We start from the raw sequence: 26,241 nt of genomic DNA, 5'->3' as shown, positions 1-26,241 counted from the left end.
TCAGTCAAATCCATCGAACTCAGCACCGCCTTCCTAACCTGCAATCTTCTTCCCGACCTCTCCGCCCCCACTCCCGTCTGACCTATCACCCTCACCTTGACCTCTTTCCACCTATCACATTTCCGACGCCCCTCCCCCAAGTCCCTCCTCCCTACCTTTTATCTTAGCCCGCTGGACAAACTTTCCTCATTCCTGAAGAACGGCTTATGCCCGAAACGTCGATTCTCCTGTTCCCTGGATGCTGCCTGACCTGCTGCGCTTTTCCAGCAACACATTTTCAGCTCTGATCTCCAGCATCTGCAGTCCTCACTTTCTCCATCTAATCAAGATCCCATTGTAATCTGAGGTAATCTCTTGGCTGTCCACCACACCACCAATTTTGGTGTCATCTTCAAACTTACTATATTTCTTATGCTCGCATCCAAATCATTTAGATAAATGATGGAAAGTAGTGGACCCAGCCCTGATCCTTGTGGCACTCCACTGGTCACAGGCCTCTAATCTGAAAAACAACCCTCCACCACCACCCTCTGTCTTCTACCTTTGAGCTAGTTATGTATCCAAATGGCTAGTTCTCCCTGTATTCCATGAGATCTAACCTGACTAGATCTCATGAAATGCTTGTAGAACTAGCCGTCACCCATTCAGCATTTGCAATTTTATTTCCATTTGTGTAGTTCTAAATGGTTTCAAAAATGAAAACATTTTCCAGGACAAGCTTGAGGTGTGTATTCCTAATAGTGTCAATGATTTGTATTTCTGCAGGATATGATAAATGTGGACGTACAGTGGTGGTGATAGTAGGAAGGAATATTCCTGTAACTCTAATAGAACCCGATAAGGTAAGATTTTTTTTCAAAATGGCTTTATTGTCAGTTAGTTTTGGACAAATATTTGTCTGCTGTATGAACAGCTTGAAACCTTAAAATTTTCAGAGCTTTGTTTATTCCAGAATAGTTCCTAAATAATTAAACCATAAATACCACCCGGCCACTGCACTGACTTAAATATATCTTTTACTGTGCCCTCAACTTTACTTTTACTGAGTAAGATCTGTTTTTATCAGATTACATCAAATATTCAATTTCTTTATTTATCAGTGACTTTTACTGATATTCTTCTATTCTTTAAGCACCATCCCCGATAATGAGGGTCTTGGAACCACAGCGTATTGTGGTTTTCTGAAAGGCTGATGAGAAGTCAGGTCAACCTTGGTCAACCTCAGCTAGAACAGACATCACAGCCATTTTTTATCGTGCATCTGCCATTTAGCAAACCAAGCTAAACTTGCACAAAACTGGTGTCAGTGAGGCTAGATCACTTCTTTCCTTTAGAGCTGATGTATATTTATCCTTATTCTTCTCCCCTATCCACAGAGGAAACAATGTCTTTGCCAACTATTCCTAAGCTTGGAGAGATGACTGGGTTAGATGATCTTCCAAATTTCTTATCTATGTGTGCCACATTTAGAAATGTTTATACAGAGCCTTTGAGAAACAGCGAGAGAGATGCCTGGCTTCATTTTGGGAGGAAAAGAAAGCATCACTTCCAAAAATGCTGTCATTAGAAAATTTATTTTGTTGGTATTCTATAGCAGAACTAACCTATTATTATGACAATAAATCATAGTAAAATTGTGAAATGTAGAATTTGAAGTTAGTTCCGACGGCACAGAAGAAATCTGATTAGGTTTGACCCTGGGATTTACCTTCAGAGCCTTATTTGAAAACCTGAGTGATTAAAATCGAAAACTGGTTGAAATTTGTGACTATAACACCATTGAAGTGAATCCATTTTATATCACGTTATTCAGTATATTGCTAAATTAATTTCCACGTGTTTGCTACTTTCCCGTTCGGGAGCATTAAATTTAACCCAGTGTGGTGTTTGGACCAGATTGGGAGGAAAAGGTTCCTGATCTAAATCTATCCCATGGCATAGATTGTGATAGCGCAACTGGAGTACCATGTGCAGTTCTGGTTACCACAAGGTGTGGATAAAATGAAAACAGCTGTTCCCCATAGTTAAAGTGTTAGTTACCATGGGGACATAATCTTAAAGTGAAAGATAGGAAGTTTAGAAGGGTATTGAGCAAAACCTTTTCATCCAGAGGATGGTGAGAGTTTGGAATATACTGCCTGGAAGGATAGGTGAGGCAGGAAACCTCTACCTTTAAATAGTATTTAGAGGAGCACCAGAGGTGTCATAACATTCAAGGCTAATTAATAGAATAAATGCAGGAAAGTAGGGTTAGTGTAAGTAATAGTATGTTTTTGGCAGTGCAGACCCAATGGGCCAAATGGCCTGTTCTGTACTATATGATTCTATGACTGCCACAAGGGAAAATGTCCTTTCTGCATCTATCCTGTCAAGTCCCCTACGACTCTTGAATGTTTCAATGAGGTCATTTCTCATTCTTCTAAACTCTAATGAATAGAAGCCCAACCTACACATCCTGTCCTCATAAGATAGTCTCACCATTTCTGCAATCAGCCTTGTGAACCTCCTGTAGACTGCCTCAAATACATGTATATCTTTCCTTAGATAAGGGGCCCAAAACTATTCACCATATTCCAGCTATGGTTTGATATAATTTCCTGTATGGCTTAAGCAAACATTCAGCTTTTGTACTCCATTCCCTTTTGACCAAGGCAGTGATAATCAATGTGATTTGACTGATGTACTGTAGTTGTAATGAGTTGTTACTGTTTTTAGGCACTACTGTATTTTATTCATATTATGGACCACATTGCTGCAAGGGAGTTTGTCATGGTGTATTTTCATACTTTGACCAGTGAACACAATCATCCTGACTCGGAATTCATCAAGAAATTGTACGATATTGTTGATGTAAAGTAAGTTCATGCTTCCATTTTGCATGTATACTCATTTCACCTAATTAAAGCTACCACATAGAAAACATTTACCCTATCATTGCCTGTTCTTGTCATTGTAAGTACATCAGATTAGAACACTCTCATTCTACTTATTTGATTTCTATTAACAATGAAATGAAAAGATGGTGAACAGTTTTATTCTTATTGTTTGTTTAGTTCAAAATAAATGCCCAGAAGCATTAACTTGCAAAATACTAATCATTTTTTGGGAGAAAGAAAAAAAAATGAGTTTTAAGAAGTGTGTAAAAGCAGAAGAAGACGACTACTGTGGAGTACTGTGGAGTAGCAGACATGTTTTACGAGATTTCAGGACATGGAGGACTGAGATAGTTGAAAGCACAACCACTAACAATTGGAGAAATGTGGGTAATGTACAAGAATGTTGAAGCAATGGAACAGAACTTCAAAGAATGTAAGTTTGAAGGATATCTTGCAGATGAGGGGCGGCACGGTGGCTCAGTGGTTAGCACTGCTGCCTCCCAGCACCAAGGTCCCCGGTTCAATTCCAACCTTGAGTGACTGTCTGTGTAGAGTTTGTACATTGTCCCCATGCCTGCGTGGGTTTCCTCCAGGTGCTTGCCTCCCACATTCCAAAGATGTGCAGGTTAAGTGAATTGGCCATGCTAAATTGTCCATAGTTGTTAGGTGCATTAATCGGGGTGGATTACTCTTTGGAGGGTCAGTATGGACTTGTTGGGCCGAAGGGCCTGTTTCCACACTGTAGGGAATCTAATCTAATGAGGAGACCATGAGGCAAGGATATGACTGCATTTGAATAAGATGTGAATTTTATGCTCGAAACATTGAGGGAGTCAATGTAGCTCAGCAAGCACGGTGTGACGGGAGCATGATTTGATGTAGGTTATGATAGGGTTAAAAGCATTTTGGATGAGTTAAAAGCTTTATAGATAATGTAAGTCTAGCCAGGAGGACACTGGACGATTCAAGATTGAAAGTGACAAAGACATGGTTGCCGCTTTCAACAGAATATGGGACCAAAGGCATTGTTATCTTGATTGAAGTCAGTAGCCTTTCTAATTGAATTGCATGATTGGTAGCTGAGGTCAAGATCATGCCACTAAGATTGCAAACAGCCTGTGTCTCTGATAGTAACTGAAGAAGGGGTTAGAATATGTGATGAGGAAATGAAGTTTGAGAAGCTGAAAGACCATTGTTTCGGTCTTCCCAATGATCAATCTCTAGAATGGATGTTGAACAAGCAGACTGACGACATCAGTTGAAGTGGCCGTGTTCGAGAGAACCTCTGAAGTAGTATTTGGTATGTTCCATCTCTAAGGAAGATCCCAACAGGAAGAAAAGGCATAATGTTGATGGCTACTTGGGGGCACCAAAGGTAATATGGCACCAAGAGAAACCATTGTTGGATTTTTATTGGCTTTGATTAAGACCAATTCCATGTAATTGGACAACAAAGGTATTTGAGAATATTGTGCTTGACTGTATCAAAGGGTCCATGTACAGCGCATCATCCGCCGCCATTTCCGCCACCTCCAAACGGACCCCACCACCAAGGATATATTTCCCTCCCCTCCCCTATCAGCATTCCGTAAAGACCACTCCCTCCGTGACTCCCTCGTCAGATCCACACCCCCCACCAACCCAACCTCCACTCCCGGCACCTTCCCCTGCAACCGCAGGAGGTGCAAGACTTGCGCCCACACCTCCCCCCTCACCTCCCTCCAAGGCCCCAAAGGAAACTTCCATATCCGCCACAGATTCACCTGCACCTCCACACACATCATCTATTGCATCCTCTGCACCCGATGTGGCCTCCTCTATATTGGGGAGACAGGCCGCCTACTTGCGGAGCGTCTCAGAGAACACCTCTGGGACACCCGGACCAACCAACCCAACCACCCTGTAGCTCAACATTTCAATTCACCCTCATCACCCTCACCTTGTCCTCTTTCCACCTATCACATTTCCGGCGCCCCTCCCCCAAGTCCCTCCTCCCTATCTTTTATCTTAGGCTGCTGGACCAACTTTCCTCATTCCTGAAGAAGGGCTTATGCCCGAAACGTCGATTCTCCTGTTCCCTAGATGCTGCCTGACCTGCTGCGCTTTTCCAGCAACACATTTCCATCTCTGTATCAAAGGGTCGTACACTGGTTACATAAGTAAATGCACTATCGACAGTTCTGTTAAATATGTTGACTTTGAGTAGGTTTTTTGTGCTGTAGTAATCTAACCTGAGATTAAAATGTGTTGCTTTCATGTAGATGGATATAAATTGGAAGGTGACTACATGGTTAGGACTTAATAGAGGAATGAGATTGGGGGATAATAAATTCCAGGTGTGGGACAGAACATAAATATCAATATTTAATTTAAACTTAGATATGTGGAATAACTCTAGGCTAGTATCCCATCACCAAGTCACTCTTTATTTACACGTGGAGAGTCCTTGACACTGATCCAGCTCCCATAGAGACAGCTGAGTGTGAGGATGTCTGACCACCTTGTTCTTTTTTTTTATTATTTCTTTTCTTTTTTTTTCTTTTTTTCTTTTTTTGTTTTAGCACGAGGTCAGGTTCCACCAAATCACTGTCTCCCATAGAGACAGCTGAGTGTGAGGATGTCTGACCACCTTGTTCTTTTTTTTTCTTTTTTTCTTTTTTTTTAAAAGGGCAGTGCTGAATGTTCTGGTTATATTTTTTTTTCCTCCGACCTAATTCCCTGTTTTTTTCTTTTTTTTTTAATTTTAACCCCCACACTACCACCTAAGTGCGGTAGTGCTTATTTTATCCCCAGAACCCATGGTGTGTGTGTGCAGGTGTGAGACACAGTGAAAGACAAAGTGCACGAATCTTTATTCAATTTCCACCACCAGGAAGATAGGAAAACACCCGGGTGGCCAGTGACAAACACTGCCCTTGCCAGTGACAAACACTGCCCTTACCACCTTGTTCTTATCTGTCAGCCTGGGCTTCCTGTTTGGGGTTGTTAATCTGGTCCAATCAGGGAACTGATATTCTACGAGGTCCACCTGGCTGAGCTCATTACAGTCACTACATCCCTCACCCTCTGAGTTTGAGGGTGTAGGCTAGTTCTTTGTGTCGCTCCTCCTGGAGTGTCAACTATTTACAAGTCCTTACTCTAACCTATCTTTTACCTTCCCTTCTATAATACTAGTCCGATACAATTCCCGATTACAATTTACAAAACTTCCTATCCCAAACCAAGCAACTTTCATTTTCTCTGAATTCCCATCTTCTTTTCTTCTTCTTAGGGATTTCTGCTTCACAGGTTACTGATCGATAAAGGTACTTTTAAGAGAGCTATTTTTCAGGCAGTCTTTTTACATGCTGGTAGTTTGGCAGCTCTCCTCCCAACTGTTCATTTTTCCCAGTTTTATATGCCCAAAGCATCGGATTGTGTCATTAGCTTTTAAGATTGTCAATATACTAAATTTGAACTGGATTGGAGTTTGGTGTTTTGGGGGGTATAATTTAAACTGACTGGCCTAATTTTGTCATTTCCAGGTAACCCAGCTACCCTAGTTACCCCAGTAGCTGGAGTATATGTTACATTGTTTTCGATTGAGAACACTTGGTGCTGTCACTGCCAGCTTTTAACTCTCTTAAAAGGTACAATACATCCACATCTTCATAACAAGAGACATGATTGACTGAGGTCAGGTCCAGTATGTACAAAGTGGGTGCAACAGTCCTGAACAAGCATGTGGACTATACGAAAGCTACGAATTCGCAAACTGGGCAGGAGCATAACATGCCCGGCTCTACAGAACAGTCGGAAAGGCTGGTGGAACTCATGGGTTCTCCCAATTCATCAAATATTGAACAGACGTCAGAATCTAAGATGGACACGGCAGATGTCATTGCCTCGACGCCTTTACTGCCTGAAGAAATGAATACATTTCTTCCGAGATGCTTCAGGTCCAAGAGGCAAACTATGCTTTACACGCCACCCCTATCAGAGGGGGATTTGGTGGAACCTGACCTCGTGCTAAAACACTCCAGGAGGAGCGACACAAAGAACTAGCCTACACCCTCAAACTCAGAGGGTGAGGGATGTAGTGACTGTAATGAGCTCAGCCAGGTGGACCTTCAAAGTCTGAACTGCTGTTTCTGCCAGACCATTGATGATGGATAGTATGGAATTGCCCTTGTACGTCACATGCTACTCGACATTAGGAGCTACTCAAATTCCCTGCCTGTAAATGATGGCCCACTATCTGTGACCAATGTGTCTGCGTATGGCAAAAGATATGTGCAGTTTCTCTATCATCATCCCTGTGTTTGATGAATGAACCCTGTGCACATCCACCCATTTTTGAATGGGTGTTCACAATGACTAAGAACATTGAGCCCATGAAAAGACCTGCAGAATTGATGTGTAACAGAGTCTAGGATTTACCTGCCATTCCCGGGGGAATGTTGGGGGAGCTGTTGGCGTTAATTTTTGTCCTTGGTGGGGCAGTGCCCAGACTGCCAACAATGTGGCTATATCAACATTACACTTGGCCACCACACACAATGTTTTACCAGACCCTGGTGGAGTTCAGCCAGTATCTGGACAGCTCAAGATAATCTAATTTGTTCCCCATAATGATGTCCAGTACTTTGATCTGATCTTTCTGGGTCCAAAAGGGCTTCAATTTTGGTAATGACAGCCCTTTGGTTTTGCCCATCACCACCAGCTGTTTCCAGGATCAGATCTTTCTACATCCAGTCTGATATTGTCAGCTGTGACTGCATCTAGAAAAGTTAAAGCAATGGCACGTTGGTATCATTGGTGGTGTATCTGCTAGTTGGCGGTGAGTCAGTGCATTCACTACTTGGCCTGTTGGACAGTGTTCCAATTTGTAACTATGCACACATAGTATTAGAGCCGATTGCTGAATTCAGCCTAAATCTGTGGATGGCACTGCTTTGTCTTTTTCATTTAGATCTAGCAGAGTTTGTCGTCTGTTTATTATTACAAATCTACTTCACCTCAAAATGACTGTCAAACCTTCCCTCGCTATCAGGATATTTATGTTGTGCATTAGCCAACGCACAGGATGCATACACAATTCGGCATTCCTCTCCATTGGGCCAACTATGCACTAATACCGCCCTGATGCTATATGGAGGGGGCATCAGGTATCAATACATATTTCACTTGGGATCATAGTATGCTAACACCTTCAAGGATGATAGCTATTTCTTCACGTCCCTGAAAGCAATGGCTTGGCTATGAGAGCATTTCCAAGGCTGACCCTTTTGATGCAAAGGTGCCAGGATGGAGGTGAGCTTATGCATGAACTTTCTGTAATAAGTCACCAGCCCAAGGAAAGACTTAAGCTCCTGTACAAAGGTGGGAGCCGGAGCATATTTGATTGCCCTCACTTTATCTTCCAATGGGTTTAACCCAGTCTTGTTGACTCTAGCCCAAGTAGGTCACTTGGGGTGCCTGGAACACGGAGGTTTCCCTTCTAAGGCATATGGTTATGTCCAAGTTGTCTAAGTGCTCTTTATTGATCTTCCTTCTTATTAATATGGCATCTAGATAAATGGCAACTTGGGGTAGACGTTGTGAAATGTTCTCCATTGTCAGGTGAAAGATTGCACAGGTTGGTGATACACCAGGTGGCAGTCTTGTATATTGATACAGACCCTTATGAGTATTGATTGTAGAAAACTTGTGAGAATCCTCATCTAACTGCAATTGCAAGTACCATGACTCATGTCTAGCTTAGTGAAGGACAGCTCTGCCCACTGTACCCCCCCCCGCCACCTCTGCCATCTAAATCATTTATGCAAGCGATTGGGTATTCATCCAGCTATGAAAAGCACTTTACCATTTGTTAAAAATCCCCACAAAGATGAACCAACCGGTCATGCTTCACAATCCGTATGACCGGTGCTGCTCATTCCACAAACATGATTCCTTTGCTTTCTGGCTTTCTAATTTCTGTCTCTGCTTTTGCCTGCAAGGCAAATGGCATGAGATGGGCCTTGCAGAATCATGGAATTGCTTCCTAGCCAACTTGCAAGATGTCCTTGGGCTCCTTTGATAGTCCCTATACCTTCCTGAAAAACCTCTGAGTATTTAATTCGGACTTCACTCAGGCAGCTATTTTCTAATGAAAAAATGTTGCGCCAATCTGGAGGAATCTTTCTCGACCAATTTTGCCCTATTAAGCTTGGGGCCAAGCGTTTTACTACACTCAGGAGTAACTGAACCAACTGTTTTTCATAAAGGACCGGAAACAAAGTTGTAAACTTAATCTGCAAAGGATGCCCAGTATAGGTTCTCATTCAGCTGAGGTCTTGCACAAACTGAAGGGTTGGAGTCCAGAGTGAATTTTGTTCAAGACTGGTTCTGTGATCGTTGAAACAGTCATGTTACTATTAACCTCCATTAGAATTGAGTGATGATTTAACCGAATGTTTGTTTTGATTGGTTCTGATTCGGATATTGATATGCAATATAACTTCTAACCCAGATGTAGGCAGACTTTGCTGGGTTTGCACTCTCCTGGATACTGGCCTGAGTGCTTTTGCTCAATTTAGGTTTTGTGGAACTCTTGAGCTGTATGGAATCCACGTACCAACAGCAGTGGAGTGCCACAAGGATCGGTGCTGGGTCCTCTACTTTTTGTCATTTACATAAATGATTTGGATGCAAGCATAAGAGTTACAGTTAGTAAGTTTTCAGCTTACTGACCAAAATTGGAGGTGTAGTGGACAGCGAAGAGGGTTACCTCAGATTACAACGGATCTGGACCAGATGGGCCGAGAAGTGGCAGATGGAGTTTAATTCAGATAAATGCGAAATGCTGCATTTTGTGGAAGCAAATCTTAGCAGGACTCATACACTTAATGGTAAGGTCCTAGGGAGTGTTGCTAAACAAAGAGACCTTGGAGTGCAGTGACCTTAGAGGTTTACAAAATTATGAGGGGCATAGATAGGATAAATAGACAAAGTCTTTTCTCTGGGATCGGGGAGTCCAGAAATAGAGGGCATAGGTTTAGGGCGAGGGAAGAGATATAAAAGAGACCTAAGGGGCAACTTTTTCACGCAGAGGGTGGTACGTGTATGGATGAGCTGCCAGAGGATGTGGGAGGCTGGTACAACTGCAAGATTTAAGATGGGTATATGAATAGGAAGGGTTTGGAGGGATATGGGCTGGGTGCTGGCAGGTGGGACTAGATTGGGTTGGGATATCTGGTCAGCATGGACAGGTTGGACCGAAGGGTCTGTTTCCATGCTGTACATCTCTCTGACTCTAATTACAGTGGCTTGTGGCCTGTATCTTGAAGAAACTTTAACTATTTGGCCAAGGCTTGGCTACGTTTTGGGGTTTAGCTTTGGGCTGACCGAGAGTCCCTCTGTTCAGAATATGTCCTGAATAAGGCTGTGCTATTGTGTTCACTCAAGTAGGGTTCGCCCAAGCTCAGTCAGACTGGTGAGGGTGTCCACTTCCTTTGGAATATGCTGCAACTCGTATGCTCCACTTGCCGCATTTTTCAATGATGAAGCCAATTGTGCCTATTTGAAGTCCAGTTGGGCTTCAGCTAGTAGGTGCTCTTTCATGGTTGCCCCATTAATCCCACTCTTGTCACCACTGGAATAACTCCAGAGAGGTCAGTATCCTGTCACCAAGTCGCCCTTTATTTGCACATGGAAAGTCCCTAACACTGATCCAGCTCCCTCAGAGTCAGTTTTCAGTGTGAATACGTCTGAATATTCTGTTTGTATCTGTCAGCCAGGTCCCCCTGATTGGACCAGATCAACAGCCCCAATCATGGAGGTCCACCTAGCTGACCTTCTTACAATCACTACAATATGAGACTAGTTACGAGGATAAGGAAATTCAGATATGTGGATTGGTTGGAGTAGTTAAAGCCATTCTCTTTTGAGGAGGTTGAGAAATGATTTGATTAAGTCTATCTATCATCATGGATATGTATAGAGCAGATGAGGAGAAACCATTTCCATCAGGGGAGCAGTTGAGAACATAGTGACTCCAGTTTAAGCCAAAAATCAAAGAAATCAAATACAATGTGAGGAAACTATTTTTATGCAGCAAGTGAGATCTAGAGGCACTGCTAAAGACGTGGTTGAGGCAGATTCACTTATGGTTTTCAAGAGGGAATTGGGTGATTGTCTAAGGAGAACTACAGCGGGGGATGAGATTGGCAATTGAGACTGTCTGAGAAATCTGGCAGAGACATGAAGTATTGTCTCCTGTGCTTGTAACCATTGTATGATTTTATGAAATGAAATGTGATTTGTCTTATTGTCGATACTTTTTATTGATTAGAGATGCAGGAACTTGAATAAGCTTGATAATATACTCAATCAGTTTTTGTAATTTGGTTTTCAAGGCATGACTATTCAAGCATTGTTTTACAGAATTATGCTCCTTCCGCTTTTTGTTTTCTTTGTTTTGCAAGGGGTTATTGTAAGAAAAATAATGGATCCCAAGTAGTGCATTTGGTGATTCTGATGCTGTCTCGGCCAAACAGCCCTGGGTTCAAGTCCCTATAAGGACATGTTGGCTACAGAAAAATGTTCCATTAGTGCATACGAAGGATGATAAACAGCATTTGTGACGACTACTTGTAACATGGGAAAAAGGGAAGAGGCAGGGGCAATTATTATAGGAAAAAGATGAAAATGAAGCCATTTTAGAAAATGTATCATATAAACAAATCTGTAGCTAATTCTCTGAGTAACACACTTACTTGAACTCCACCAAACACTCCTCCAAATGCGTTTCATTTGAATATAATCCTGTTTTAAATTCTGTGCTAATAGTCTCTCTTTATATTGACACTATATTGTTTTGCTTAATGCCAGTTCTCAAACTCTTAACGTTTTTTAAAAATCACACGACACCAGGTTATAGTCCAACAGGTTTATTTGGAAGCACTAGCTTTCGGAACGCTGCTCCTTCAGGTGGTTGTGGAGTATAAAATCGTAAAACAGAATTTATCGCAAAAGTTTGCAGTGTGATGTAACTGAAGTTATATATTGAAAAAGACTTGGTGTTTGTTAAGTCTCTCATTTTTTAGAATGGCCCATGTTGGTTTCAGTTCTTTCATATGTAAATCACAAAACTTCTTTTAAAAGTTACATTCTCAAGTGAACTTTAACCATTGGTGTCATGTCAGCCCAGATAATGCATTTAAGGTGTTAGCTCCCTCTGTGAGACTCTGTGCCACAATGGTCAGACTGATTCTAATCTAAAAAAACGGATTTACAGAATCTTACATGGATTCATGCAGTTTTTGAGGAAAGTAAAATGTAATTCTGCAAGTACAAATTCACCCCACAAACTTAGATGAATGTGGGTGTGTGTGTGTGTAGGTGGGGGTGTGAGCAGGGTTATGAGTGTCTGTGAGGCAATGTGTGTATACATGTGAGTGTAAAGGGGTATAAGGGGTATAAGTCTGTGAGAGGGTGCGTGTGGGAGTGTATGAGAGAGGGTCTGTAGGGGTATGTGTGTCTGTGTGTGTGTATAGTGCAGTGGGGTCACCTGTAGTGTGACATGAACCCAAGGTCGCGGTTGACGCCAGCCCCATGGGTACCGAACTTGGTCATCGGCCTCTGCTCGGCCACCTTTTGTTGTTGCCTGTCCCAATGTCCGCCTTGGAGGACATTCACCTGAAGGTCTGAGGTCAACCGCTGAAGTGTTCTCTGACTGGGAGGGAACATTCCTATCTGCTGATTATTGTATGGTGTCCATTCATCCGTTGCTGTAGCTTGGTCTCACCAATGTACCATGCCTCAGGGCATCCTTGCCTGCAGCGTATGAGATAGACAACGTTGGCTGAGTCGCATGAGTACCTGCCAGGTATATGGTGGGCGGTGTCTCCACGCACACTGGTGGTATGCATGTCCACACTCTGACATGACTTGCAGCATCTACTGTGACAAGGTTGTATGGTGTTGTCGTGAAAGCCAGGCAGTTTGCTACAAACCATGATCTGTTGAGGTCTGGTGGTTGTTTAAAGGTGAGAAGTGGAGCTGTGGGGAAGGTCTTAGTGATGTGTTGCAGGCTGCGAAGAACATGGTGTAGTTTTTTGGCTCCTGGGAAGTACTGAACAACGAAGGGTACCCTGTCAGTTGCAGCACATATCTGCCTCCTGAGGAGGTCATTACTGTTTCTCGCTGTGGCACATTGGAACTGGCGGTCGATGAGTTGAGCATCATAACCCCTTCTTATTAGGGTATCCTTGTGTACTTCCAGGTGTCCGTCACATTCCTCCTCATCTGAACAGGTCCCTACGCGTAGGGCTTGTCCGTAGGGGATGGCTGTTTTAATATGTTTCGGATTGAAGCTGGAGAAGTGTAGTAACGTGAGATTATCCGTGGGTTTGAGTAGAAGTGAGGTGCCCATCCTTGATGGAGATGCATGTGTCCAAGAATGAGACAGATAGTAAAGAGTAGTCCATGGTGAGTTTGATGGTGGGATGAAACTTGTTGATATCACTGTGTAGCTGTTTCAGTGACTCCTCACCACAGACCCAGAGGAAGAAAATGTCATCAATGCATCTGCTGTATAGTGTTGGTTGGACGTCCTGCATAGAGAAGAAATCTTGTTCGAACCTGTGTGTGCAAATGTTGGCATATTGCGGTGCACATTTGGTCCCCATGGCTGTTGTGTGTGTCTGGTTGTTAAAGGTGAAAAACGTTGTGGTCGAGGATGAAGCGGATGAGTTGTAGGATGGTGTTCGGAGATTGGCAGTTATTGATGTTGAGTAATGAGGCTGTTGCCGCGATGCCTTCATTGTGGGGGATGCTGGTGTAGAGTGCTGAGACATCCATTGTGACGAGGAATGTTCCCGGTTCAACTGGTCCGTGGGTGCTGAGTTTCTGTAAGAAATCTGTAGTGTCACGACAGAAGCTTCGACATAGCCAGGATTTGCTACAGAGGGTTCATTTGAGAATGTATCTTGTAAAAAAGTTTTGCAATTTACATATGAAAGAACTGAAACCAACATGGACATTCTAAAAGATGAGAGACTTAACAAACAATCCATGTCTTTTTCAACATATAATTTCAGTTACATCACACTGTCAACTTTTGCTATAAATTCTGTGTCTTACAATCTTATACTCTACAACCACCTGATGAAGGAGCAGCACTCCGAAAGCTAGTGGTTCCAAATAAACCGGTTGGACTATAACCTGGTGGTGTGATTTTTTTAAACTTTTGTACACCCTAGTTCAATATTGGCATCTCCAAATCATGACTTTTTTTTTTACTATTTATTTGACTTTTTGTAATTTTACAGTAACACCAGACTTCCTGCCTTCCTACAATTCATTTTCTTTCACTCAACCAACTGCACTATAACTGGCCACTTGCAATTATCAAACTTTTCCAATTTACAGAACTTGAAAACAGCATTGTTATTTTGTCTATGGCCCTAAAGAAGTTGTTAATTTTGCAATGGAGTTTCAATAAAAAAGTAACTACATAATTTAAATGATTAAAGCTTTTCTTCAATTCATTCTGCTAATTTTGAAAATTGGAATGGTACCAAATTCATTCAACCTGAGTGAATGAAGTGTTTCAAGCAATATTTTTCTGGAAATTCAAGTATTCTTGTAAAGTTTGTCAGCTTTGCTAAATGAATCATTAACTCTGGTTTATAATTTGTCACAGATAGAGAGACGCCTGTTAGAATGATCAACATTTGTAATGCCACATTTATGACTAGTTTAGTCCTTGATCGTGTACTAGTTGACCTGTCCTGTAGAATAAATCCTGTAACAAATCCTGTGCTAAACTTGAGGGATACAGAGACGTCAGTATCTTTAATGGAGAAATCCACAACCAAAACTTTCATCTGCATCATTAAAAACAACTTTTAGAGGGGGCAATATTGCAGGGGCTGATAGCAGTGGAAATTTCTTGATATAAAATGTTTCCCTGTTATTCCCTAGGTACAAGAAAAACATGAAGGCATTTTACTTTGTGCATCCAACATTTCGGTCTAAGGTATGTGTTTCACATAATGAATTGACGGTGCTAATCCAACATTAGGAAAACTAAATGAACAGCCCTAAAGTGTGAAACACAACTCTGGAGGCTAATTGCTGCAAGCAAATTAAATTTTTTTGTTTATTTGTCTTGCTCCCATTGCTTAATTGTGTGCACTGTCCAGCATTTGCAAAGCTTTAATATTCTAATAGTGGGGGTTGCTGAGCAAAGCTATCTGTTTTCAAATTAAAGCTAATCTAATTGAAGTAGAATATACCAACATTGCAAATTTCAAATGCATAGTTCATTTTCTATTTTTGCTTACCTAGGTGATGACCTGGATGTTCACAACCTTTTCTGTCTCTGGGTTAAAGGACAAAGTTCATCATGTTGAGAGTCTACCTCAGTTGTTTACGCTTATTTCCCCAGAGCAGATTGATATTCCACCTTTCGTATTGGAGTATGATGCCAGGGTAAATGAGCAGGTTACTCTGTCCTGTTACTTTAAAAAATTACGTGGTTGGATCAGGATTAGTGGGGACAGGGGGTGGGAAGAGCAAGAGGAAAATAGTGTTACATTTTAATGTCAAATATTAATATTTTTGGATGTTCATTTACTTTTTACAATTTGAAAATTGATTGTTCAGATTCTAGGTGCTTTAGCATTTACTTTTCAGTTTTGATCTGCAGCTTGATACAAGGGGAAGTGGTGATAATGTGATAATCAGACACCCAAGTTAACGCTCTGGGAATTGGGTTTAATCACACCATGACCGATGGTGAAATTTGAAATCAATAAAAACTGGAATTCACAGCTAATATAATGGCAGCCACATTACCACAGTCGATTGTCATGACAAAAAGTTTGCTAATGTCTTTGAGGGAAAGGTTGACGCAGGTCTTTCCTAGACTAGCCTGTATGTGGCTCCAGACCCTCAACTACCCTGTGAACTGGTTTTAGCAAGGCCATTCAGTTCAGCAAATGGGTGATAAATACTGGCCAAGCAAATAATACTCTCATCCCATGAACAAATATATGCTTGAAAATTCAACTTCATTTCTGGTTGTATGCAAATGATTAGCTAAAAATTGGTCAGAATTGTTGAAAAAAATAAATCATTAAAGCAATTATTAAATTATTTTCTAATTTCTTATTAAAAACTGCCTATAGTGATGCATGATATCTACCTTTAAAATGATTTTCATTGAAGAAAAAAATATAGGTTCCCTGTCAATGTATGACAATTCTCTGTAAGCCAACTTTCAGGTGCCCATTTTGCTTTCTCGTATTCAACTTGGTTTATATCTAGTTCTTTCTTATCAGAGACCATGCAAATGGAAATAAACAGTATTTTTCACCACTCCAGTGGAATAAATGAGTGAATGATTAAGCAAAGTTATGAAAAACTGGAGTGGTGGCATTCCTGAATTACAGTACAAGGAAGCTGAAACTGAACTTCAAAGTAAAAAGAATATTTCCTGCATTGATTTCAGCTTGTAAAAGCTGTCTTAGCTTTAGCACACAGCTATACTTGTGTCTGCACCTTCACACCATTTTCCCAAGAAAATAAATAATCCAATTATGGTTATCCACTTCGGTGGCAAGAACAGGAAGGCAGATTATTACCTAAATGGAATCAATTTAGGTAAAGGGGCAGTACAAAGAGATCTGGGTGTTCTTGTACACCAGTCAATGAAGGTAAGCATGCAGAAACATGTTTCCGCTGATGGGTGAGTGCCGAACCAGAGGACACAGCTTAAAAATACGGGATAGATGATTTAGGACAGAGATGAGGCGAAACTTCTTCACCCAGAGAGTGGTGGCTGTGTGTAATGTTCTACTCCAGAGGGCAGTGGAGGCCCAGTCTCTGGATTCATTTAAGAAAGAGTTGGATAGAGCTCTCAAGGATAGTGGAATCAAGGGTTATGGAGATAAGGCAGAAACAGGATACTGATTAAGGATGATCAGCCATGATCATATTGAATGGTGGTGCAGGCTTGAAGAGCAGAATGGCCTACTCCTGCACCAATTGTCTATAGTCTATTTAACTTGTATGTACCTGTGATCAAGTGAATTCACTTTGTGCTGGGGAAAGGACTCTAATGTAACAGCTTCATGTGAGTCCAATTGTTGTAAGCCAAAAACATTCAAAACTCTTGATGCTGCTCTTGACTCCATGCAAGTAAATAAAATTTGAACAAAATTTTGAGTATTAATTTATAAACCCTCAATGTGACAAATTATAGCAAGTTGGCTGTGATTTGTCCAATTGAGTTCATTGCTCCTTTTAAATCTGTTTTTTATCTAATTTTCAAAATTATTGAATAGAATCCAACTATTTATCAAAATTTAACCTTAGACTCATAGAATTGGGACAGCTGTCTGCCTAAATTGAAGGATGTTGAAATGACCACCTCTTTACATTTTATTTATAGATAAATGGACCTTACCAATATTCATGCCCGTCCTCTCCTGACCTATGAAAATCAGCATGCTATTGGTTTCTACATACAGTTCGTATCAGGAATTGGATGTTCTAAATGAATGTTGATATTCAGGAGGCCTTTTTTCCTCCAAATTTTTGGAATTTTTTTAGAGCAACAATCAACTTGAGGCAAAACGAAATGGGACAGCAGCTGTTGCCTTAAGAATGCAAATATTTTCCTATTTTTGTTTAAGAATGATTTTTAAGATCACTTGTTTTGAATTCTAATAACATTATTGATTCCACTGTCTAAAGCTTGTCAATTTAATCAAAACTCTGGAAGAGTATGATGCAGGCTTAATGGTGTTCTGAAGGCTTCTATAGTGAATTTATGCTTTTTATTACTTTTAAAAATAAATTGTGCCTAGTGTTGTAAACTATAAAATAAAACTTTCTGTAGAACATTTATCTGCAGAGTGCAGGATAAATAATATTATTTTGACATTTCATTATGATGAAGGATATTATTAAATCAGTTTTTAGTATTGATGATTACATGTCATACTTGTTAATTCATTGGTAGGTTATCATAAAACTTAAAACAACCACATCAAACTATGCCTGAATTTAAAAGGAAATGAAGTGATCTGTAACCAGAATAGTCTCTGGTACACTCAGTTTTAACGTAAACAATTAAAGCTAAAGTGAACAAAGATGGTTCTGCAAAATTCAGGTCAGCAATTGGCTGTATTCCAACTTCAATTTGGTAAAGCAATCTTCCATTTTACCCTCTTCCTCATGTTCACAGCTGCAGGTAAGCAGGTAGGCACACAAGTGCAACAATTACATTGCCTTTGTTCAGCATATTGCAAAAGCAATTATTCAACTTTGAGAAACACATTAATACATTGGATAAATAAAAGGCAAGACACAACTTTAGGCAGTTTTTAAAAAAAAATTCGCAAGTAGGAAAGTCTCATGTATATTTAGTCATTCTTGCTCAAAACAGTTAATCTAGTGTACGATGGTCTTTATTTGATGGGTTTTTAATCAGTGAGTTTTGACTTTTTTTATAGATTGTGTTAATTGTATTGAATAATTTTAGCTTGCAACAAAATTTTAATTGTCACTTAACACCTTTTTCATTGTATTGTCTTTGCTGCAATTCTTTCAATATAGTCACTTTTTAATAGTTTTTTAACATGGCATTTAAATCTTTGATCTTACTGATTATTGAACTGCCGTTGCAGTTTACCTTCCTTTAAATGCAGTGCACAATTATTTTTTCTTGTAGTATGATGTCACTATTTAAATCATTGATTCAGAGCTTAGAAAGGAGAAATGTAGAATGCCTCAGGTACAGGTGTCCCCCATATCCGCGGGTGATACTTTCCAAGACCTACCACAGATAGTAGCGAACCCTATCATTTAAATGGGAAACTTATCTCCCCGGCAGCCCCCTGGAATTATTTCTGGAATGTTCCATGTAATATTTTCGGGCAGTATAAACCGCGGATAACTGAAACCACTGAAACCGAACCTATGGATACGGGGGTTCTACTGTATTTATTCTTCAGGAGTTTAGTGGCCAAAACGCATAATTGTATGTTGCATAGTTATTCCATTTAAATTGTTTCCTGGTTTTTAAGCTTAAAGTTAAACGCTCAATACCAGGTTAGACTTCAGCCCTGGGATGAAAGTCCACTGCACACCTTTTCAGGTGACTACTGGGCAGAACTTAGTTGCATAAAATAAATTTGGAGCTTAGTTTACCACATTGCTCAGAACAAAGATGGTTCTGCAAGTTTCACACTGGTTCAACAAGAGCCTCAAAGAAAATTAGGTGTAGGACACATTGTTTCTATGACCGGGGATTTTTTTTTTTGTCTGAGATTTGGAAAAAGGCTTCTAAAACTCAAAAATAATGTCTTGTTGTTTGGAGGATTAAAAATGGTGTTTGTATGTTATTCCAATCGCAATTTATCCCATCCATGTTGTAAATATTCTTTGTTTACACTACAGCTGTAAATGCATATGTAAAATTAAGAACATTTATTGTATCTTTTGTATATTGAATACTTTAACTTTGACATGTAATTGTAATATAATTTCCACATGGTTATTTTTGAATTGTACATTTATGATTCCACCTTAAACTTCAAATAAGCTTCTCTGAGCTGAAGCAGTTTGAAATTGAGGGTCTTATTCCTTTCTTTGACATAATAGTAGTTTGTTCTTCTGGGTTGGAAAATGAATTGTGTGTTACTCTGAGGTTGTGATTCATCATTTTCATTGAAGAACATAAAACATGCCAATGAATGTGATTTTGCATAATGGCCAGTATCAACTTCTCCATTAAGTGGGATTCATCCTACCTGTATGGGCAAGAGCTTTAAAAAAAAAGTCCCTTGTCAGCTCTGATGTTAGAGAACTTTTATTTTAGTTTGTATTGGAAACAATTTTGATTCCAATTCGTCTCCAACTGTTCTGGTAATTGTGGCATTAGGATAAGAGCTTTATTCTATTTGAGAGGTACAAATGACGTCTGTACATTTATTTTGAGGTATTATAACTTATGAGCAAGATTGTCTTTCAGAAAGTAAATCCTGGCAGTTTGGGGATTAAACAAGTTTGTGACTACTTATTTTAGTTTTTTCCATTTTAAGAGCAACTTGGTATTTCATTAATATAAACCTAATATAAACATTCTTCCTGAATTCGGAATGAACTGCAACAGTGGAGAATATCTAAAAGATGGACGTTCTTTGTTTAATCATTTACTGCTTAATGCACAACCTTTATGCAAAAATATGCTCTGCTAAACTCAAAGAACACGTAAAAATGCTTCCTTTTCATGTTTTAATTCATTAACCAATCTTCACACTTATAGTTAATTGCTCTCTATATTTATCCAAATTTGAAATATCTCTATTTTTCACTTGATAATGTGGCTGCATCACTATTGAAATATATTAGAACACTTAAGTAGAGTCATATCTTGTGCATTATCTGAGGGAACTAAAACTAAGGTAATAGCATTAATTTCCAGTTGCTTTTCAAGGTCAAAAATATTACTATGGGATATCACTTTTTTTCTAGTAAAGGACAAAGAAGAATTTCATTGACAATAGTGAGTCTTGGGCGGGGGGGAAAGTCAGACATTGCTCAAAGTATAGACAGATCTTTTAATGTCTTCACTTACTGAAAGGCTATAAATACTCTGCAAATTATTTTCAGTGGCTTACCATCAGAATATGTTGCTTGTATAAAAAGCAGAGAATTTTGTTTAAGTAGCACACTTTATCACAAGGTAAATATAATTCAAAGTATCCTAAAACAACTGGCATTCAGCAACAAATTTTACAGAATGACCTGCTTGAATTCAGTGAAGTTGAAACTTTATTGCTGGAACAGCACAGCAGGTCAGGCAGCATCCAGGGAACAGGAGATTCGACGTTTCGGGCACAGGCCCTTCTTCAGGATTCCTGAAGAAGGGCCTGTGCCCGAAACGTCGAATCTCCTGTTCCCTGGATGCTGCCTGACCTGCTGTGCTGTTCCAGCAATAAAGTTTCAACTTTGGTCTCCAGCATCTGCAGACCTCACTTTCTCCTCGATGAATTCAGTGAAGATACTCCTTCACTAGTCATAATCTGATCTTTGTTATTTTATGATGTAGAAGCATTCACATGATATTCTTAACAATATTGGAGTGTTTCCACTTCCCTTCCTATTTTGCTTTTTTCCTTCAGCATTGTTTTGGGAGGGGAGGACAGTCGTCTTCACCAATATAGAAAAGAACTGGTTCAGCTGCTTTGACCGAGCCAATTATTCCTTGTGCCAAAAACTTTGAACCTGCAATCACGGTGATGTGTTGTATGGCTAACCATATCGCTGCCAAGTCACTTACAAATGCAAAGTCATACTTAAACATGCAAAAGTCTCCCTTTTATTTGTTACTTAAATATTTATGCTTGGAACTGAACTTCACACTAATGGCTCCCCACAATTGTTCATGTATACATGTATGGGTTCTGCATTCATTTGTGTTAAAACTAGTTTCACTTCGTGTTTTTTTTGGCGAGTACCAATGCATTCATCTTATAGTTTGTGAATACGAACTTGCCCTATTTGGGCAGGCAAGTTTTATTTTATGTTAATAAAATGTTACCAAGTACAAATTGTGTAGTTTTTTATTCATATGCAGTTATGTGCTCAAAAGTGTACACTTGGTAAGCAAGAGAATGAAATCTAATCCAGGGTAAGTAGGAATATGGATTTGAGATTACAATCACCAATGGTTTTATTAAGTGGTGAAGCAGGGCCAAATAGTCATCTTTTTATTCTCAATTTCTTATTTCTAGTTACCCAATTAATTCTCAATTTAATTGAATGTCCCTTTCATTAATCACTTTAAAAATTTGAATCCAGATTCTGCAAGAGCTGAAATGCCAACTTAATGTCATTTGATGGATAAATCAATAGACTTTCACTGTTAGATTGAGAAAGTCATCTTGAAATTGAGATGACAAAAGCAAAATTAACTATTACTCCTTGACATTCAATAACAGTTTCATCATTGAATCCCCCACTGTCAACATCCTGGGGGTTACCATTGACCAGTGTCTCACCTGAGCTCACCACATAAACCCAGTGGCTACAAGACCAGCTCAGAGGCTTAGGGATACTATCACAAGTAACTCACCATCTGCTTCCCAAAGCCTGTCCACTTTCTACAGGACACTGGTCAGGGATGCGATGGAATACTCTACACTTGCTTAGATGACTGCAACTCTAAACAAAGTCAAGAACACTGATATCACCCAGGGGAAAGCAATCTGCTTGATTGGCCACTTCAGGAGCAACAACGTACACTATCTGTAAGAGTCATAGAGATGTATGGTCCATTTGTCCAAATCGACCAGATATCCCAACCCAATCTTAGTCCCACCTGCCAGCACCCAGCCCATATCCCTCCAAACCCCTCCTATTCATATACCCATCCAGATACCTTTTTGAATGTCGCAATTGTACCAGCCTCCACCACTGCTTCTGGCAGCTCATTCCATACATGCATCACCCTCTGTGTGAGAAAGTTGCCCCTTAGATCTCTTTTATATCTTTCCCCTCTCACCCTAAACCTATGCCCTCTAGTTCTGGACTCGCCCATCCCAGGGAAGAGACTTTGTCTATTTATCCTATCCATGCCCCTTGTGATTTTATAAACCTATATAAGGTTACCTCAGCCTCTGACGCTCCAGGGACTAGACCAAAGATCTGGAGAAACTTGCAAACCCATGGCCACTTCCATCTAGAATTTTAGAATCCTTAGTGTGGAAACAGACCCTTCGGCCCAGCAAGTCCACACTGACCCTTTGAAGAGTATCCTGCCCAGACCCATTCCCCTATTACCCTACATTTAACACCTAACCTACACATCCCTGAACACTCTGGGCAATTTAGCATAGCCAATTCACCTAACCTGCACATCTTTGGATTGTGGGAGGAAACCAGAGCACCCAGAGGATGCACATTCTCCCCACACCCATACTGGGAGACTGTGCAAAGTCCACACAGATAGTCTCCTGAGGCTGGAATCAAATCCAGGTCCCTGGTGCTGTGAGGCAGTAGTGCTAACCACTGAGCCACCGTGCCACCTAAGAAAAGTTACATTGAGGTGTTAACATAGAAAGTGGGCTGTGAGTTTGTTGCCAAAATTTCTCTCAAAAAGAAGTGTAAATCCGTACTCAATTCAAAATCATCTGTATGTGTAATAATGTTTGTTAATTCCATGAGACAAAATCACAAGATCTGTTTAAAGCGTGATATTTATTTGATTCAAATGGCATCACCTTTAATTGTGCCAAATTGATTCAAATAGTTTAAATCGCATGGAACCTAATTGGCAGAAGACTGGTATCTGAGATTTTGGGGACATCTGAAAGATACTGAGGTGGATCATTTATCAGGCATCTCCAGCCTGAAGGTAATTGGAAATGCTCTAACCTTGTCTTTTGCACTGATGTGCAAGGCTCCTCCGTGGTTTGAGGATGGGGATATTTGTGAAGATTTCTTCTTCCGTTTGTTATTTAATTAGCGAGTTTCGAGAAGATTTATTATTTAATTGTTCCCTGCTGCCATTAACAATTGAATGTGCCAGACTACAGAACTTTAATTTGAGGATACAGCAGCCTGAAAGAGTATGGCAGGTGGTGAGGGAACCAAAAGAGAACTAAAGTTACTCGATCACAATCTCTCCAATCTGCCTGTCATAGCGACGGACAGCATGGAAACAGACCCTTCGGTCCATCTTATCAATCCCAACCTAATCTCATCCCACTTGCCAACACCTGGCCCATATCCCTCCAAACCCTTCGTATTCATATACCCATCCAGATGCCTTTTAAATGGTGTGATTGTACCAGCCTCCACCACTTCCTCTGGCAGCTCATACCACACACCATTGGGGCCATTGTTGTTCCAGCAGCAGGAAGTGCAGGTGCATCTAGCAGGACGCTGTCAGAGAGGTGATGAGGTTACATATTTGGGTGGTTACTTTACCCGAAGCACTACTTGGTGGTGTCTCCCACTCATCCTCTTAAACAAAAGAATATTCTGAGCATTAGTTGGTAAGATGGTAATTGTTTTCTTTTGTGTTTCATTTTCTCAGTGGTCTGTTTAGGAATTTAGAATAGTGGGAATGGATGTTTTGGGCAGTTGAATGTTCCTTCTCCAATATGTGGGAGGTAAAGTTCACCTCTACTATCCCTGCTGACTGCATTTGTGGGAAGTGCAGCCAACTCCAGTTCCTCGAGAACCGCATTAGGGAACTGGAGCTGGATGAACTTTGGATCATTCAGGCAGCAGAGCGGGTTGACGAGAGGCGTTACAGGTAGGTAGTTACTCCACAGCCACGTGAAGAAGGTAGATGGATTACTGTCAGGGATAGGAAAGGGAACCGGCAAGCAGTGCAGGGATCTCTCAACAACAAGTATACCATTTTGGATACTGTTGGGGGATGACCTACCAGGGGTAAGCAATGGGGCACAGGTCTCTTGCACAGACTCTGTTCTTGTTGCTGAAAGGGGAAGGGGAAGAGGAGCAAAGCTTTAGTCATTGGGGACTCTGTAGTTAGGGGAACAGATAGGAGGTTTTTGTAGGAATGAGAGAGACTCATGATTGGTTTGTTGCCTCCCAGGTGCCAGGGTTCATGATTTGTCTTCGATTGTGTTTTTGGGATCCTTGAGGGGGAGGGGGAGCAACCCTAGTTTGTGGTCCACTTAGACACCAACAACATAGATAGGAAGACAGTGGGGATCTAAGGAAGAAATTCACAGAGTTAGGTTGGAAGCTTAGAGCTAGAACAATCAGTCGTTATCTCTGGTTTGTTGCCCAAGCCACGTGCTAGTGGAGAGAGTGGAGCTGAACATGTGGCTGCAGGGATGGTGCAGGAGGGAGGGTTTTGGTTTCTTGGATAATTGGAGCTCTTTCTGGGGAAGGTGGGACCTCTACAAACGGGATGGTCTTCACCTGAACCAGAGGGTTACCAATAGCCTGGGAAGGAAAATCGTTAATGCTCTTTGCAGGGAGGGAGGGGGGATGGGAACCTGAATTGTAGTTCCAGTGTACAGGAGGTTGAGGGTAGTGAGGTCAGGGATAGGTTTACAAGGTTGTGAGAGGGCACTGGTAATCAGGATGTTGGTTTGAAATGTGTGTTCTTCAATGCCAGGAGCATCTGGAATAAGGTGGGTGAACTTGCAGCATGGGTTGGTACCTGGGAATTTGACGTTGTGGCCATTTCAGAGACATGGCTAGAGGAGGGACAGGAATGGTTGTTGCAGATTCTGCGATTTAAATATGTCAGCATAACTGAGATGATGGTAAAAGGGGTGGGGGATGGTGGCATTGTTAATCAAGTACAATTGTTAATCAAGAACAATTCTTCCGCCGCCTTCGCCTCCGTGCCTACTTCTTTAACCAAGACTCCCGCCCACCCTCTGACGATCCCTTCTCCCGCCTCCAACACACCCCATCCACCTGGACACCCCGTGCTGGCCTCCTACCTGCCCTTGACCTCTTCATAGCCAACTGCCGCCGCGATATTAACCGCCACCTGAACTCCCCCACCCCACACACCCACTCCAACCTCTCACCTTCGGAACGCGCAGCCCTCCACTCCCTCCGTTGCAACCCCAACCTCACTATCAAACCAGCAGACAAGGGAGGCGCGGTAGTAGTTTGGCGCACCGACCTCTACACCGCTGAGGCCAAACGCCAGCTCGCAGATACCTCCTCCTACTGCCCCCTTGACCATGACCCCACCCCCCACCACCAAACCATCATCTCCCAGACCGTCCATAACCTCATCACCTCGGGGGATCTCCCATCCACCGCCTCCAACCTCATAGTCCCACAACCCCGCACCGCCCGTTTCTACCTCCTGCCCAAAATCCACAAACCTGACTGCCCCGGCCGACCCATTGTCTCCGCCTGCTCCTACCCCACCGAACTCATCTCCGCATACCTTGACACCGTCCTGTCCCCCTTAGTCCAAGAACTCCCCACCTACGTTCGGGACACCACCCATGCCCTCCACCTGATCCATGATTTTCGCTTCCCCAGTCCCCAACGCCTTATCTTCACCATGGACATCCAGTCCCTGTACACCTCCATCCCCCATCACGAAGGACTCAAAGCACTCCGCTCCTTCCTTTCCCGCCGTACCACCCAGTACCCTTCCACCGACACCCTCCTTCAACTGACCGAACTGGTCCTCACCCTGAACAACTTCTCCTTCCAATCCTCCCACTTCCTCCAAACCAAAGGAGTAGCCATGGGCACCCGCATAGGCCGCAGCTATGCCTGCCTCTTTGTAGGGTATGTGGAACAATCCATCTTCCACAACTACACTGGCCCCACCCCCCACCTTTTCCTCCGCTACACCGATGACTGTATC

General features: G+C 41.4%; 1 protein-coding gene across 2 annotated transcripts in view; it reads left to right on the top strand.

The window, feature by feature from the left end:
• The window catches only part of gdap2 (ganglioside induced differentiation associated protein 2), a 75,060-nt gene extending 56,450 nt beyond the window's left edge, over window positions 1-18,610 (top strand). The window contains exons 9-13 of one of the 2 annotated variants that reach the window (XM_043700939.1): window positions 766-842; window positions 2,716-2,855; window positions 14,826-14,880; window positions 15,192-15,335; window positions 17,299-18,610. In XM_043700939.1, coding sequence (XP_043556874.1) covers window positions 766-842; window positions 2,716-2,855; window positions 14,826-14,880; window positions 15,192-15,335; window positions 17,299-17,346 — 464 coding nt within the window. In that variant the 3' untranslated portion in view covers window positions 17,347-18,610. The remainder of the gene's footprint in view (window positions 1-765; window positions 843-2,715; window positions 2,856-14,825; window positions 14,881-15,191; window positions 15,336-17,298) is intronic. The other variant, XM_043700940.1, reaches the window with a different exon arrangement.
• Window positions 18,611-26,241: the final 7,631 nt, after the last annotated feature.

The sequence above is a fragment of the Chiloscyllium plagiosum genome, chromosome 12 (assembly GCF_004010195.1).
Source record: "Chiloscyllium plagiosum isolate BGI_BamShark_2017 chromosome 12, ASM401019v2, whole genome shotgun sequence".
NCBI lineage: Eukaryota > Metazoa > Chordata > Chondrichthyes > Orectolobiformes > Hemiscylliidae > Chiloscyllium > Chiloscyllium plagiosum.
This window is presented reverse-complemented; position numbering and strand designations above follow the sequence as displayed.